At 36.5% G+C, this 15,846-nt stretch overlaps 1 protein-coding gene across 3 annotated transcripts in view; it reads right to left on the minus strand.

The window, feature by feature from the left end:
- Positions 1–15,846, minus strand: part of RNF220 (ring finger protein 220) — a 333,204-nt gene that overhangs the window by 94,992 nt on the left and 222,366 nt on the right. For all 3 annotated transcript variants that reach the window (XM_029283207.1, XM_015811346.1, XM_015811345.1), the window contains one exon: positions 3,259–3,304. In XM_029283207.1, coding sequence (XP_029139040.1) covers positions 3,259–3,304 — 46 coding nt within the window. The remainder of the gene's footprint in view (positions 1–3,258; positions 3,305–15,846) is intronic.

The raw sequence follows: 15,846 nt of genomic DNA on the forward strand, positions 1-15,846 counted from the left end.
ACAAATTTGATGAGTTCCCCATCTATCCCCTCATTCAAATCGTTGATGAAGATGTTGAATAGTACTGGGCCTAGAACAGAGCCCTGGGGTACCCCAGTACACACTTCCCTCCATGTAGATGCAGTTCCATTGAGGACCACACGCTGAGTACCGCATGTCAGCCAGCTACAAATCCATCTGATGGTGATGCTGTCTAACCCACATTTTTCTATCTTATCAATAGTATATTATGATCTACTTTATCAAATGCCTTACTGAAGTCCAAGTAAATTATATCCACAGCATTCCTCTGGTCCATTAATTTTGTCACTTGGTCAAAGAATGCAATAAGATTTGTCTGGCATGATCTGTTTTTGACAAACCTATGTTGGCTTTTAGTAATGACTTTGTTTGCCTCTAGGTGTTCGCTGATTCGTTGTTTGATTATCTTTTCCAGAATCTTCCCAGGTATTGAGGTCAGGCTGATAGGTCTGTAATTTTCTGGATCCATTTTTTCCCCTTTTTTGAAGATGGGAACTACATCAGCTCTTTTCCAGTCCTCTGGTAATTCCCCAGTGCTCCAGGATCTTTGAAAAATATAGTTCAGTGGTTCTGAGATCACATCTGCCAGTTCCTTGAGAACCTTGGGGTATAATCCATCTGGTCCCGGTGATCTGAACTCGTTTAGGCTGGATAGGTGCCCCATTTACCATTTTCTTGCCTATCTTAACTTGTGTTTCTATTCTGTTTTTTATGGCACTGTTTTTGATAGGTTGGACCGTTTTTTCCCTTTGTGTAAAGACAGATGCAAAGAACGAGTTGAGTAGTTTTGCTTTCTCCCTGTTGCTTGTCACCTTCTTGCCACTTTCCCCCACTAATGGACCAATAATTTCCTTATCTTTTTTCTTGTTTTTTACATGTTGAAAGAAGCTTTTTTTGTTATTTTTGACTTTGGTCGCAAGCCTTAGTTCATTTTGAGCCTTAGTTTTCCTCCCTTCACCTTTGCAGGCTTGGGTTATTTGCTGATATTCAGCCTTAGTTATGTGCCCCTCTTTCCACTTTTTATACTTGTTCTTTTTATCTTTCAATTTATCAGAGAGTTATTTATGCAGCCATGCTGGTTTCTTTTGAGAGCTGTTATTTTTCTTCTTTGTTGGTATTGTGCTAGACGGGGTTTTATTATCTTACTTTTCAAGATTTCCCAAGCTTCTTGAGTTGTTTTCCCCTTGAGGATTCTCATCCATGGAATCCTTCCCAAGCTCTCTCTATGTTTATTGAAATTAGCTCTCTTAAAGTCCAAGACTCTAGTTTGACTGTGTTCTATTGACTGTGCTTCCATAATGTTGAATTCCAATATTGCATGATCACTTCCCCCCAAGGTTCCTGTGGCTTCAATACCTTCTATCATTTCATCTCTGTTAGTGAGAATTAGATCCAATATGGCTAATCCCCTAGTTCCCTTCTCTGCTTTTTGGGAGACAAAGTTGTCTGCTAGGTTTGTCAGGAATCTGTTTGATCTTCCACTTGGTGCAGAGTTTGTCTCCCAGTTGATGTCAGGGTAATTAAAGTCCCCCATTACTATTGTGATGTGCTTCCTACATACCTTAGTTAGCTGACTAGCAAAAAGTTCATCTATTTCCTCTGTTTGGTTGGGTGGCCTATAGGATACACCTATGGCAATGTCATTTCCCCCACTTTTATATTGACCCAAATGCATTCAAGACAGTTTTCATCATTGTTGTGCTCTATTTCTGTAGAGATGTAGTTATTTCTTATGTAGAGAGCAACTCCACCTCCTCTTTTATTTGGTCTGTTTCTTTTAAATAATTTAAATCCCTCTAGCTGTGTGTTCCATTTGTGGGTTTCATCCCACCATGTTTCTGTAATGGCAACAATATCATATCTGCCCTCATTAACCTGAATTTCTAGTTCACCCTGTTTATTGTTCATACTCTGTGCATTGGTGTATAGACATTTGAGTCCTTTATGACTGACCCTCATCCAAATGCTAATAACAATTCTTGGCCAAAGATCCCTCTGAATATTCTTTTAGGAGAGAGGGTGCCCAGAAGGAGAGAATTTATGTAGTCCCAGCAGATGTGTAATTTTGGTTACATAGGATCCTTCAACTATTCTGCTTTAATCCCCTCCCTCAAAACAAATTAGATTCTTTGTTGTTTGAAGCTTCTAAGATTCATCCCTGCTAGGAAAAAAGGACTTTTATTGGTTATCTAGTAACTGTCACAAATATTTACCTCCAAACAGCTAATATGCTGATTTAATTCTTTTTCAGACTTAGTATTTGAAGAGATGAGTTATCACAAGCCAGCATAAGCATAAATGGAAAGTATGAGACAAGAGCTTTTTCTCATTTTGCTCTTTCATTTTCTACATTTTTAAATCTCAAACACAAGTCTAAAGATTTCTGATTTGTAACTGAAACCTTTTCTTGCATTCTGCATTTTCATAGCTTGCCTCAGTTGCATTTGCTATTATTAATAATCATGGGTCTTAATCTGCTAGAGCAGGCATGTCAAACTGCCAGCCCATGGGCTAGATGGATCACAACGAAACCGCGCCCACCCCATTGCCGGCAATGGGAAAAAAGTCACGATACGTCGTGCAACATCATGTGATGTCGCGAGTTTGACATGCCTGTGCTAGAGCAATACTATAATATTATAGCAGTACTATAATATTATACTATAGGCCACAATACACATAACACTAGAAGCTTATGATAAAATGTGACACCATGACTCTCAATTACACGAAGCAGATTTTGCAAGGAAATATGGCCAGCATCCTAACTCTGTAGCTCTGTATAGTTTAACCTTGCACTAACTGTAACACTATCTCTATGATACCAACTCTATGAACACTTGGTAACAAAATAGACAGGGATGCTGACATGCTTAGGTTTCCAAACATTCAAAATGAAGATACAGGGTTTACAGGCTAATACTAATCACATTAGAACTATTTTAGAATAATTATTCTGCCAATTTTCTAAATATCCTCACTATGCACCAAGATACTATCCTGAGGGATCTGTATGCATAAAGACAGTAATGGCTTTAACAAGCATCCAATGCCCAACAATTGTTGTAGAGTTAGACTCGAAGGAAGGAAGGAAGAAAGGAAGGAAGGAAGGTTGGTTCTGTGTATCAATGAGAAAAGCAGAAGATGAAAGGAGAAATTAGATAAACAATGTAATGTTTGTAGAGACAGAAAAGATAATGGAAATTAACAAAAGATTTCTAAATTTGGCTCACTTACCTTGGGAGTGCCTGGGGCCATGACATCCTTCAGTAAAGCATTCTTACTATCAAAATAGAAAAAGAAGAGAACATAAATAGATATATTTATTTATCCTCTTCCCAAAAGAGGATTTCAAAGTCCTACTTTCTTATTTGTAAAACCCTCTCCATAAAATTCCTATACATCAGAGTAAACTTCTGCTTATGCAGAAACTAAAAGATCACCATTGCACCATACTCCTGCCATATAACTTCCATTTTTATTAAAGATAGTCCTCAACGTACGACCACAATTAAGCCCAACATTTCTGAATGAAAACAGTGAAACAGTTAAGTAAGTTTTTTCCTATTTTATGACCTTTCTTGTCATGGTTGTTAAAGGAATCACTGCAGTTGTTAAATTAGTAACACAGTTGTTAAGTGAATCTGACTTCCCCATTGACTATGCTTGTCAGAAAGTCGCTCGCATGATCCCAGGACATGTTGTCAATACGAAAAATGGTCATAAGTCACTCTTTTCAGCGTTGTGTTAACTTTGAACAGTCATTAATTGAACTGTTGTAAGTCAGGGACTACCTGTAATTAAATTTGCATTTCATTTCATTTTTCCTCCTCAAAACCCAGGGTAGCATAGTTTTAATCTTATATAACATAACCTTCATAGTAAACTGAGGAAAGAGATTAACATGGAAGTTGAATAGGGATTGACATTGAAATTTCTATTATCCAAGGCGAAACTTCAGCCACCAAACTACATAAAGTTTTATAGCATTTCAGTTCTGTATTACACAGGACATTGATTTGGGGAGCAGCTCTTGAGGTAATGTCCAAAAGCTTCTGTCAGCATAAAATGTAAGGCCACATGTGGTTCATGATACAAGGAACATATTACAACCATGTTGAAGACCTCTATTCATTGTTAATTGTTTATCAGATATAATTTAAAATAAAGGTTTAATCACCAAAGACTTAAATGCCTTAAATCCTTGCTATGAATCACTCTGGATATATAATTTAGAAAGAGAGGCTGCTTCTTTGCCAGAGACATGGGAGGTTGATTTCTGATGGTTCCACTGTATGGAAAATACTCTTTCAGGAGTTGTACTCAGCAACCGATCTTTTGGCTTTCTTGAGAGGAATCAAGACCTACCTTTTCAGCTAGGCCTTCTCCATTTGATTTTCACACTGTCATAAGTTTTTCAGTACTAATTATCATTAGCCACTTTATGAGTGCCATACAACAAAGATGGGATATTAATGGTATGTAAATGAATAAAGAAGCAATTTAGGCCATTCAACCAGACCTCTTTTGGGTCCCCATGCAATTTAGCTCAGGGGGGGGGAGGCAGGCATTACATTCTTAAATAACTGTGGGAATTGAAGCAGAGTAGCAAAGTGTTAAAGAAAACAAAATCTAAAAACTGGGAAGATATACCACAGCCTTCGGTATGTCACATGGAATACTGGAGCATATACTGTAGATTAATAAAAAACAGCATGCTCTGGCTGCATGCTATTCAGGCAATAGTTAAATTAAATGGGTACTATAGAATACCTTCCAGTTTAGCTAGGCCTGATACAAAACAAAAAGAAAAATAAAGGCATTCTTTATTTGGTTGGTTCTTCAGACTGCTATTAGAACAGAAACCTGGATGAAATCATTGCTCAATACAGTATGTAGGCACTGTATTTCTAGATTATAGGTGTTCTAGAAAAATATCAACATATTGTATATGTATTATCATTATCATTATTATGGCTGGTCGCATAGTCAGCCAGAAGTTTAGATTGGATTTGGCATTTTTATCCACCTATCAAGTCTTTTCCAAGGACCTGGGATAGCCAGATATTGGTGTTTGATGGTGTGAAAGGTATCATCACAGGGTGTAAGCTGTTCCAAGTAAAGCTGCCTTTTGCAATTGACAGACAGTGATTTTGTCCATGCTGATGGTGTCCAAATGGTGTTCCAGTTGTTTTGGGATTGCATCCAAGGCACCTATTACTATTATTATTACTCCTGCCTTTAGTTTGCACAACCCAAGGCAGCTCATACAATGCTCCTGCTTCCTATCTTCCCCATAACATCTCTGTGAAGTCAGATTGGCTGAAAGAGTGAGACTGGCCCAAATTCTGGATTTCATGATTATTGGGAAGATTAGAATTCATGACCTCCTACACCACTGTGGCTCTCATTTAGTGCATTTCTATAAAAACTACACAAATTTACTGTACTATGGGCAGCAAACAATGTGTTACTTCTTATGACTACCAATGCTGCAGTACAGATACTATTAAACTATAGTATTCATTCTCCTGTTTGATCCAATCTTGTTTCCACATAATTGCCCATGCACATTAACAAATGGTACCTTCCTTGGGCTCAGTTATTCATATGAACTGCCCTGTTACCCTGTAGTTGGCCATCGGTGCTCTCCGTTCAGAAACAATTTGATGTTCAGCTACATTTCTAAATGTAAGTACATTACATTTCTCAGCAGTTCCAGGCATTCACAACACTTGGGCCAGTTCATACAACAGCTCTCGAATAGAATATATATACAAAGTCTCAAGAACGAAAAACATAAGACTTCATATAGGGCTGGGTTCTGAATAAAAGGTGACACAAGGTGGATGAGTAGAAAATAACTAAAATTAGATAGGCTTTTCTGCAAGCTATAGGAATTCCTTCTCTATTTGGTTGGCTGATTTGTTAATTTCACTCCATTTCTATTTAATGGCTGAAAGGAGGTTCACACCATGGTGATCCTCCCGCTTTCTCCCTTCCTTCCCCGGAGCAAGATGCTTCACATTTAATAATGCCTTTCAACCTCACTCGAGACAGGTTAAATTTGAAACAATTACATATCAAAGGCGATGGGGCGGGGAGACCCCACACTGTAATTTTTTGGGTTATTAAAGTAATCTCTCTCATGTAAATTCTCTCGCTAACATGCCACAAACAGCATTAGGAAATAAATGATTTCCCCATGATTCGATTTACCAATACAAAGCACCTGCAACAGGCAAAAATAGGGCTCTGATATATGTTACTGAGGCTGATGTTTTGCACTGCATGACTCCCACAGCTGGAGATCCCCCTCTGTATCTTGGGGAGGGTGGGTGATGGATGGATGGGGGTGGTGGTTAGGGGAGTAGGAGGAGATGGTGGAGAGAAAGAATTGTACTTAATAATAAAATTTGTATGCAAGTCAGCATCCCAAGCTAGGGATGACTGATCGGCAGCCAGAAAGTATTAAAAAGGCTTGCTAAACAGATGCTGACAATAGAACAAGACATATCAAATCAAATCTATTCCAGAAGCATTAATACACACATACGCACGCACACACTTCTTCCCAATCACAGCAATATGGGAGACATCAATAAATTTTTATGAGACTTTCAGAAGATCAACATGCTACTGGATGTGACAAAAAAGCAATGTGGCTGTCATGTTCGCTTTGTTGGGGACACTTTAGCCCCAGATGTCGAGCTGTGGCAGCAGTGAGCAGAAATTGAATTTGGCTGGCTTTAATCTGCCTTTCGTTGGCAGATGGTTAGATGCTGTAAAATGAAGCAAAGAGGGTTGTTTGGGAAGGGTTGTCTCCTAGAGGTAGTTTCCTTCTATGTAGCACTTGCTGTGGACTTTTTTTGTCACAATCTCAGCATTCCCTAAAATGGAAGTCCAAAGTCACCCTTATATTACAAAGAGACCCAGTTAACTGCTCTTACCAATAAAGAAATATTTGTGTACATATGAGATAAAAGGATAAAAGGCACTAATACTGAGAATAGCAAATTATTTTAGGCAGCATTAAATATGATACATAAAATTCAATCAATCAAGTTTTATTTTCTTAAAAGTAGTGGCATTTTAATGTAGTAAGAATATTTGAGTAGAGAGCAGGTATTTGAAATGAAACGCAAATACTATCTGTCAAAATAATTTAACTAATAGTAATCCAAGGTATTAACTTTGAGTATAATATTTTGATCTCTGGATATGTCTTCAAATAAAGACAGGAATTATGAGGTCAAACCACAGATTATTCAATCTCCTATTCTCTTAACAGTAATTTATATTGCTTGCTTTAATATAAGAACATAAAATATAATCTACACATTTCTTCCAACTTACCCTTCTCTTCTTGAATCTAAAACTGAGGACAGAAATTAGGTTTCTAATTACATAATTTCTGTATATCTTGACAAATATATTATGGTGATTCTCTTTTACATGTCCTTCATGCAGAGATCATAGCAGAGTTAGTAGTTGAAAAGCTATAAGCAAAGGGGGAAAAACCCCTTCCTATAAACAGTGCTGGAAAATTAAAAATGGTAAAGAAAATCATGACCTTTAAAGTTCAAACACCTTTCAGCACCTTTTAAATTTTTTTTGCTCCAGGCCCTTCCAAAGAGCACAATCTTTGGAGACCTCAGAATTCTCTTTAATCACTAAGCAAGTCAGCAGTGGTCTGAAATCATCACACATTTACATAGTAATAACCTCAGACAACACTCCCAACTTTATTTCATAGCCAGCATATTGCCACACAGTGAGAGATCCATGTGGTTTAAATCATAACCCATACATAGGAAATTAGTTGCTAGCTATGATCTTTGCAGGTTTCTCTGACATTTCTAATTAAGATGATTTACAAAGAATTATCCTTTGAAAGCAAAAAATTGTGTTTTGCTAGCTAATAAAATATAATTACTTCATACCCCTACCTACCCACCCTTTTCAAGTTACAGTTAGTTTTAATCTGTTTGAGGAATTATTTATCCAGTTCATTATGATAACACAGCTTACTTGCTCCCTTTATATGGAAGCAAATTACAAGAAAAGAGTGATCAGGTGGAAGAGAGTATACCTTCTAAAACAGTGGCCCCCCAACCTTTTGGGCACCAGGAACTGGTGCTGTGGAGAGAGGTTTTTCCATGGACCGGAAGGGGTGTGGTTTCGAATGCTGCCTGCATCCCGTGGATGGGGCTTCGCTTGTTTGCACGGCCTGGTTGCTGGCATGCTGTGGCCTGGTGCCGGTCCATGGACCAGGGGTTGGGGAACCCTGTTCGAAGACATAGGGGGATTTGATAGGCAGGATATTTGTTATTGAGGCTAAGATGAATTTAGTTTTCATGATGACCCACTTATAAAGGAATATACCATATGCATAACTCTTTAAAAACACATTTGGAAGTATTTGATAGTATGTCCATATGCTAAGAAGTTAAGTATTTTATTGTTTATAATCTGTAACATCAGCATTCTAAAACCTTTAGGCTGGAAAGAATAATTCAAAGATATAAAGAAGCAAGTTGATAAAGAACTAGTCAAAGCCACTGAAAAATTCCCCTTTCAGAAATATTTCCATTTTCTGTTACTGTAGCTGTTTTGTAAATTGACATCTGCACTTCCAAAGTTCTCGTCAAAAACAAAATACATCTTTCAGTCTATCCATATTGTTTGGGATGACAGTTTAACAAATCATCTGTAATTTGTCATCCTCTACACTGATAAAATTATAGCATTCAGCAATACCTTTCAGACTGTACACATTGTAAGTACTTTGAAAAAAGTTTAAGATTCAATAATTACACAAAGGTCTCTTGGTGCTCTAAAAATACAATAAATACTGTACATAAGAAATAATATTTAGCTTTCTGCTTATAAAAAGTCTCAGGTAAGAGACAGGAAAATTACTATCTTAAATGTCTTAAAATGCTCTTGACACCACCAGCCATTTAGACAACTATTCTGGTTTGTTATAAGACTGTCCAGAATATGTCCCACAGACATAATAAGCATGCACATTTATCCTGAGGTGGCCTCACATATCACTGTAAACCAGTTTTTGCTTAGCTTGTGTGAACTAAGCAAACTGTGATTAGTTCAAATAAGATGTTACGTAAACCACAGCTGTGTGAGATGTGAGAACTCACTTTCATAATACTGGATCAAATGTTCACTGAATAATCTCCAAGACATCTTCTAGGCATCTTGTTAACAAGATCATGGAGCATTTCTTAGATCCAACTGAGATGAAAGAAGTAATTGGAAAGCATTCATCATTCAGCAATTATCTCATTCAGCATTTTAATACCAGGTTGGAAATTAAGCTTCTTAGTAATCATTTCTTTGGAGAAACATATTGCCTTTCTATACAGAAGAGTAAAAAATGGCCACAAACAGCAGTGAAAAGGTTATCTAAAATTAGTTTTGATCTAAGATAGTTCCGAATGGTGAGGAAGGTTTTTGTGCATTTGTGCACACAGAGACATATGATCTAAATTTGACTGGGAATGCTCTGTTAAATATATGATACAAAAGTATTATGGTCACACTGAGCAAATACTATGTTGAAAGGTTAATTTTTAGATTAAGCCATTTCCTTTTGTTAGTTCCATCTCCCATTAGTTCCCAAAAGTCTTAAGACAATTTGAATATCATTAAATTGTATCAGTCATTTTGGTTAATAGCTTAATATATAGATTTCCCTAAGATTTGTTTAAACCCAGGTTTGCGTTTCTATTGTTTTGACATAAGCTTTCCTTTAAAAAAATAAGTATATGAATGCACATACTTGATGATGCAATAGCAAATTTTTATTTGAAATAAGGCGTGTGATATTTTTTCATATACCAAGTCAGAACAGTAGTCTATCTCAGTGCTTTTAACAACAGATCTCTCAAAGTTCAAATTGGATTTTTCTTCCCTAGTTCTCTAAAGTTGCAGACTAAATGCTCCAGCAATGAGCTACAATCTTTTTCTATTTTTCCTATTGGTGCATACACTGTATCTTTTAAATAAGAGTTGCCTGAAAAAATTACCCTAAGCAACAGGATTGGATGAACAATGAAATGCTTTCTTTGAGCTACATTTGGATCCATATCCTTAGCAAATTCAGTTCCAACTGAGCACCAAAATAGAGAGATACCTGTTTATTTGAGAGCTTAATGATGAAAGCCTATTTTGCACTTGCACTATAATGTGGCCTCTTCCTTATTAGGAGACAGTATTGCCATGTGTGGTATTTAGCCTACCGGTATATACAAGGGGAAAAAGTGTTTTGTTGCAAGGGAAGAATCCTTTAAACTATGGAGCATCCAAGCTTCATAGACTAATGTTTATAACTTATAAATTATAAAAAAACTACACCACAGCAGCAGAGAATATTAGATTTGCATTTACTGAGCTAAAAATAAATTTTGGAAAATTGTTAAAAAAACAGTTCAGTACTCAGTGACTGAGGAAACTAAATGTCTATCATCTATAAATGAGATCAGTAGCAGGAATTAAATGTTACAGTTTCTGCTGAAACAAATTAACTTCAATATAGGCAAATGGCTTGGCCACAATGTAAATGGCAATCCCTTGCCTTTATTAACACCCTAACAAAGAGCCTGAAAATCAGGATAACCTGCATTTTGTATTGCGAAAGAAGTTTAAAAATATTTTCTTTATGAACTAAGGATGAACAGAGATTTTCTTTCTGTATGCAGCAGCTTCTCCATGAAGCAATTCTTTACATTAAGATCAACTCAGTGCTGAAATACATTTTTTTTTGCCTCTTCTTGTAGATCAAACGCTCTATGAGCTGAATTCTTTCATTCTCGGGGAAATAAAAAGATGGGAACAGAAAAATATGATGCCAGCCAACTAAAGATAAGATAGTAGCCAGAAGGAAGATTAAGGTGGAGATGTATCTTAATCCCCAGCTCTGCCTTTAATGGATCTTAAGAATTCATACAACTATCCTTTAAAGGAAGAAAAAAGACACAGAAACATTTTCCTAGCCATTCAGGTACCCAAAGCTATCCTCCTGCCCATGCTTAAACCCACTTGCTTCTTCAGCAGGGTATTTGGCCTCACCTTTATTAGCTAATTAGTTCAATCATATGGTGCGCTTTTCATCAGCAAAATAGCTCACAATCACTGGTACATTTAAAATTACAACCTTTATTAACCTTTTTATAGAGAGAGAGGAAACAGAAGCCAGGTGAATTGCCAGATTCATTTAACATCGTAAGCAAGAATGGTGTAGAGCTTGAACTTATGCGATCTGAGGCCTGGTTCATGCTCTACCACATTTAGAGCCTCAGCTGGAAAATGTGATTTAGCTTTATACTCCCCACTGGCAAAAGAATGCAATAAAAGAATTCAAAGGCTTCAACTCCAGAGTCACACCTGTCCGTTTTTAGTAGTAGGTATATAGGGTAAGAATCCCACTTTCAAGGATAAGTTAAAATCATTGCGCCTCAAATAACTAGACTTTTTTTTTATGGGCCTTTCTCCTATTTCATTAGTACAGCCATCACAAAGTAATTAAATGGGTAAAGCTTCACCAACGTGAGATGCTAAGCCTATTTCATTTGCTTCTATGAGGTGTAGTTAAAAGCACAGGATGCTGGTAAAGGCATTGATGCAGGGCTGGTGTAAAAGATAGCAAGCCTCAGTCAAAACAAATAAACAAACACTAATTCTTCAAAGTCATCAGCCTCTTTTTTTTGCAAGATTAACATTTATTCTATGCTTCTAGACCAGGGGTAGGCAACCTTGGCTCTTTTATGACTCATGGACTTCAACTCCCAGAATTCCTGAGCCAGCCAAGCTGGCTCAGGAATTCTGGGAGTTGAAGTCCACGAGTCATAAAAGAGCCAAGGTTGCCTACCCCTGTTCTAGACATTCAAATTTTAAAGCAAATATTGACTAGTACTCTACTAATATCTACAATAACTAAATGTAGCAAAACTGAGTTTTGTCTTCTTTGAGATAAGAGGACCTCATAGGCTGATGTCATAAATCAGAAGCATGGACTTACCTCTAAGCCCCAAATCATACTTGGTCAGGGAATGATGTATTAAATGATGCATTTCAAAACACAATAGGTGGGTCAAGACCAAATTGAACTTAAATAAATGATTATCAATAGATACTGAATTATATTAAGATAGCTCTTCATTTGCCTTTATTCAGTAATATTCTAATTCTGTCATGTCAAGATTTGATTAATTCTGGAAATCTCTTGGAATGTACCTAAAGCCTTTGAGATCCAAAGATGGCTGAGACTTCAAGCTCAGTACTTCTGCAATAATTCTAACTGCAACACACTGATTCAAAACATGAAGTAAAACTACATTGGGATGGTAACTACTCTTTTTTCAGTCTTTGCACTGAATTGTGCACAATTTATATCTTTTGCAAGGAAAATATGCTGTCATACAAAGGATGTTTCTCATACAAACACATACACTGTTGACAGCACTGGTATATTCATCTTTCTGTATCTGCTCACTGATCTATCTTCTCTTTTATTTGCTATCCTCCTAACTTCATATTGTCCACAAATTTGATAATTATATTTTCTAACCGTTTATCCAAGTAATTTTTAAAAGTGTTAATGAGCATAAGATCTAATAAGGCGCCCTATGGTATGCCATTTGATCTTTTCTTCCAGCTTGATGCAGAGCCAATGATATACACTCATTGGCTACAACTTTTAACCAGCTCTGTATCCATCTAATGGTAGTTCTGTCCAGCCTATATTTAGACATCTTATTTTCTTTTCTAGAATCTCATGGGAAACCCTTCTGAATGCTTTGAAGTCAAGGTACATTGGGTCCATAACATTTCTAAACCAAGGACTATCAAAAAAGAAGATCAGGTTATTTTGGGATGACTTATTCCTGCTAAACCTATGTTGACTCCTGTCAAAACAAAGCATTTTTCCCTAAATACAAACTGACTGCTTAATAATCTGAGTTTTGCCTCAGCATCAAACTGATCAGGCTCTAATGATTTTGTTTCTCTTTCTTAAAGACAGAAACAACATTTGCCCTTCTCTAACAGAGAGCAATTCTTGGCCCTCTCTTATATGACAACCTTTCAGAAATGTGAAAGTTCCTATTATACTCCCTTCTTCATTCACTTTTTTCTTCTCAAGTCTAAACACATCCACTTTCTTTAGTCTCTCTTGGTTTTTAGTCTTCCGATCATCCTAGTTGCCCTTCCCTAAACCCTTCCGGTGTTCCTGATTTTAACAGGACAGTTTCTGTCCAATGCAGACTATTATTTCCTGTGATTTGGAGACCATACTGTTCATGAGCCAAAATGTGTCTTTTTTGTACCTATCTTACTACGCTGACTCATTTTTGGCTTGTGGCCCACTACCATTCCAAAATCTTTTTCACAATCTTTTAATATATTATTACAAGGCCAGATATCCCCTATCTATACCTGTGCATTTTGTTTTTCCTAAACAACTTTGTGTTGTCTAGTAAATTTTATTATGTTATTTTCAATCCACTTTTCTAATGTAGCAAGAGGCTTTTGAAATTTTTCTTCTACAATGTTAGCCTTCCAATCATGTGTTGTTATCTACAAATTTAATATAAAAGAAAAAGAAGAAGAATCTTGATTGAAAAGAATCTTATGAAGTAACTGGCAGCACTCTCAGTGCAAAGCTTCAATACATGCTAACACTAGGTAACTGACCATTTACAAAAGAAGCTTGCAGTACTTAAATGAGGCTGTAACTCGAAAAGAGAAAGACTGTGTTGTATGCAGGGGGAAACACAGGAAAAAATGCCTTGTCCAAGGCCCTTTCAGTGACAAGAATAAAAAATTCTACTCCCATAGAATTTATCATACACCCATTACAATGTTAATTGGCAAGACCCAGGAATCAATTAATTCACAAAAAAATAATTAAAAATTAAGATAAATCATTAAGATGTTTCAAGCAAAGGCCAAATTCTATTAATTGACTGATCTCTTTCTACAGGGATATACAGTGTTAAATACTTTCTAAAATTAAAAGCTAATCCTAAAATAATAATAATAACTTTTTTCTTTTCTTTCTTTCTTTTTTAAAAAAAATGCTTGTGTTGTTAAAAACCTTGAGTGTTAAAAACCTTGCCCTTGAGTGTCTTTGGTGAAGCACAGGAGGCCTGTCATCAGCAGGACTGGGCTGAAGACAGATAAAAAAGTATCGACCAGTCGGACACACAGCTTCTGCTTTATTGATCAGGCGGGAATTTAACTTGCTGTGCATATCCACAGTGTCAGCAAGGGCCACAGGCGAAATTAAAAGTACTTGGCTTGGAGATGTCGCCATGATATCAAGGGAGGGTGGGGGAGGAGGAATGGGAGAAGAGGGAAGAAAGGGAAGGATGAGCATTTTAAAAAAAAGCAGATGAGAAAAAAATTAAAAAGAAACTGACGAGAAAAAGGTTACTGGATGAAGGAAGATGGGGGGCCACCTGGGTTTAATTCTCACTGAATGTAATGCTAGCTAGTCACTGTCTTTCGATGCCTGGTTAGTTGTCAAGTTGCTTTTAAGATGAGATAAGATGAGATATTTAACATGTATTTTAATGAGCTTTGTAGAAGAAAAAAGTCCCTCACTCATAAATATCTCTAATCTAACTCTTACAAAATTCAGTAAAACCTGACTGTTACTTGCTTTGGAGGCCTCTGAGATCTACCTGGTTAGTTTATAACCTTGGGTATAAATCTAGGAGATCAAGATATGTGACAATAGAAGCTATATGTATTTTATGCACTTCACTTATCCTTTCAGAGGATTGGTGGTATAGTCTGGATAACTTTTGAGAGTTGGCCCCTCTGGAGGATTTTGAAATGTACAGTTGTCAGTAGGAACAGTTAATTATTGAATAATCCAGATAATTCTGTTATACTGCTTATAAGCTGCTTGTAAGGTAAATCTTAATGATCAACATAATTAAGGAGGGCAAAACACTGCGTTTTTTTTTTCAAATTGGAGGGGTCTTATCCAGTTATGAGCCTGGTGGGATGCAATGTGCCTGATTTTCTTCTATCTGTTATGTTCTGGCAGTAGTAATGAAACAGTCTACAGACCATATAATGCAAAAGAAAGAAGGCAGGGGAAAATTACATACTGGATATGGATCAAAAATTGAATCTTCTGAGCAAAATATGGGGAAATAACAAACATAACCCTACAATTACACATTCCTAAGAGAGAGAAAAATATTTTGAATAAGTAGGCACTTTCCCTTTCAAGAGGGAAATAATTAAAATTCTATTTTCTTTTTAAAACATATTTTATATAACTTGTACAGCATATGGATGGATGTATTGTATTTACTGACTAAATGATTTATTGCAGCTATAGCTGCCTCTTTGCCAAGGAAATTTATAATATAATGCAACAACAAATAAAAGTGAGAGATGACAAAACAGCAGATGAGCAGATTCATTGGTAATCTTTCAAAAAAAATGATGGCATGAAGATCTGGTCTAGCTTTCATTTCTTCTGCCTATTCTTGGGTTGGCAACTTATATGTAGGGTGGGCAGCAGAGTGAAGAGAATGTTTTATCCTCTTTCTTGGCTCAGAAGTGTATTGGACAATTAGATCCATGGTGACCTAGTTTTTTTTTTCTAGATTACCCTATCTTCATGAGTACAAACTATGAAATATAATATTTTACTCTTAGCAGAACCCATCACAGATGCTGACCATCTTGCCAACCAATGCCAGGTGCTCTATGTGCAAAGATACAAATGTAATATACAAATGTTTATATTCTGCATGTTAGAAGCCCAAAAGGCTATTTCCAATT

This window comes from Protobothrops mucrosquamatus, unplaced genomic scaffold (assembly GCF_001527695.2).
Source record: "Protobothrops mucrosquamatus isolate PMUCROS unplaced genomic scaffold, P.Mucros_1.0 scaffold39, whole genome shotgun sequence".
In the NCBI taxonomy this organism is placed as follows: Eukaryota; Metazoa; Chordata; class Lepidosauria; order Squamata; family Viperidae; genus Protobothrops; species Protobothrops mucrosquamatus.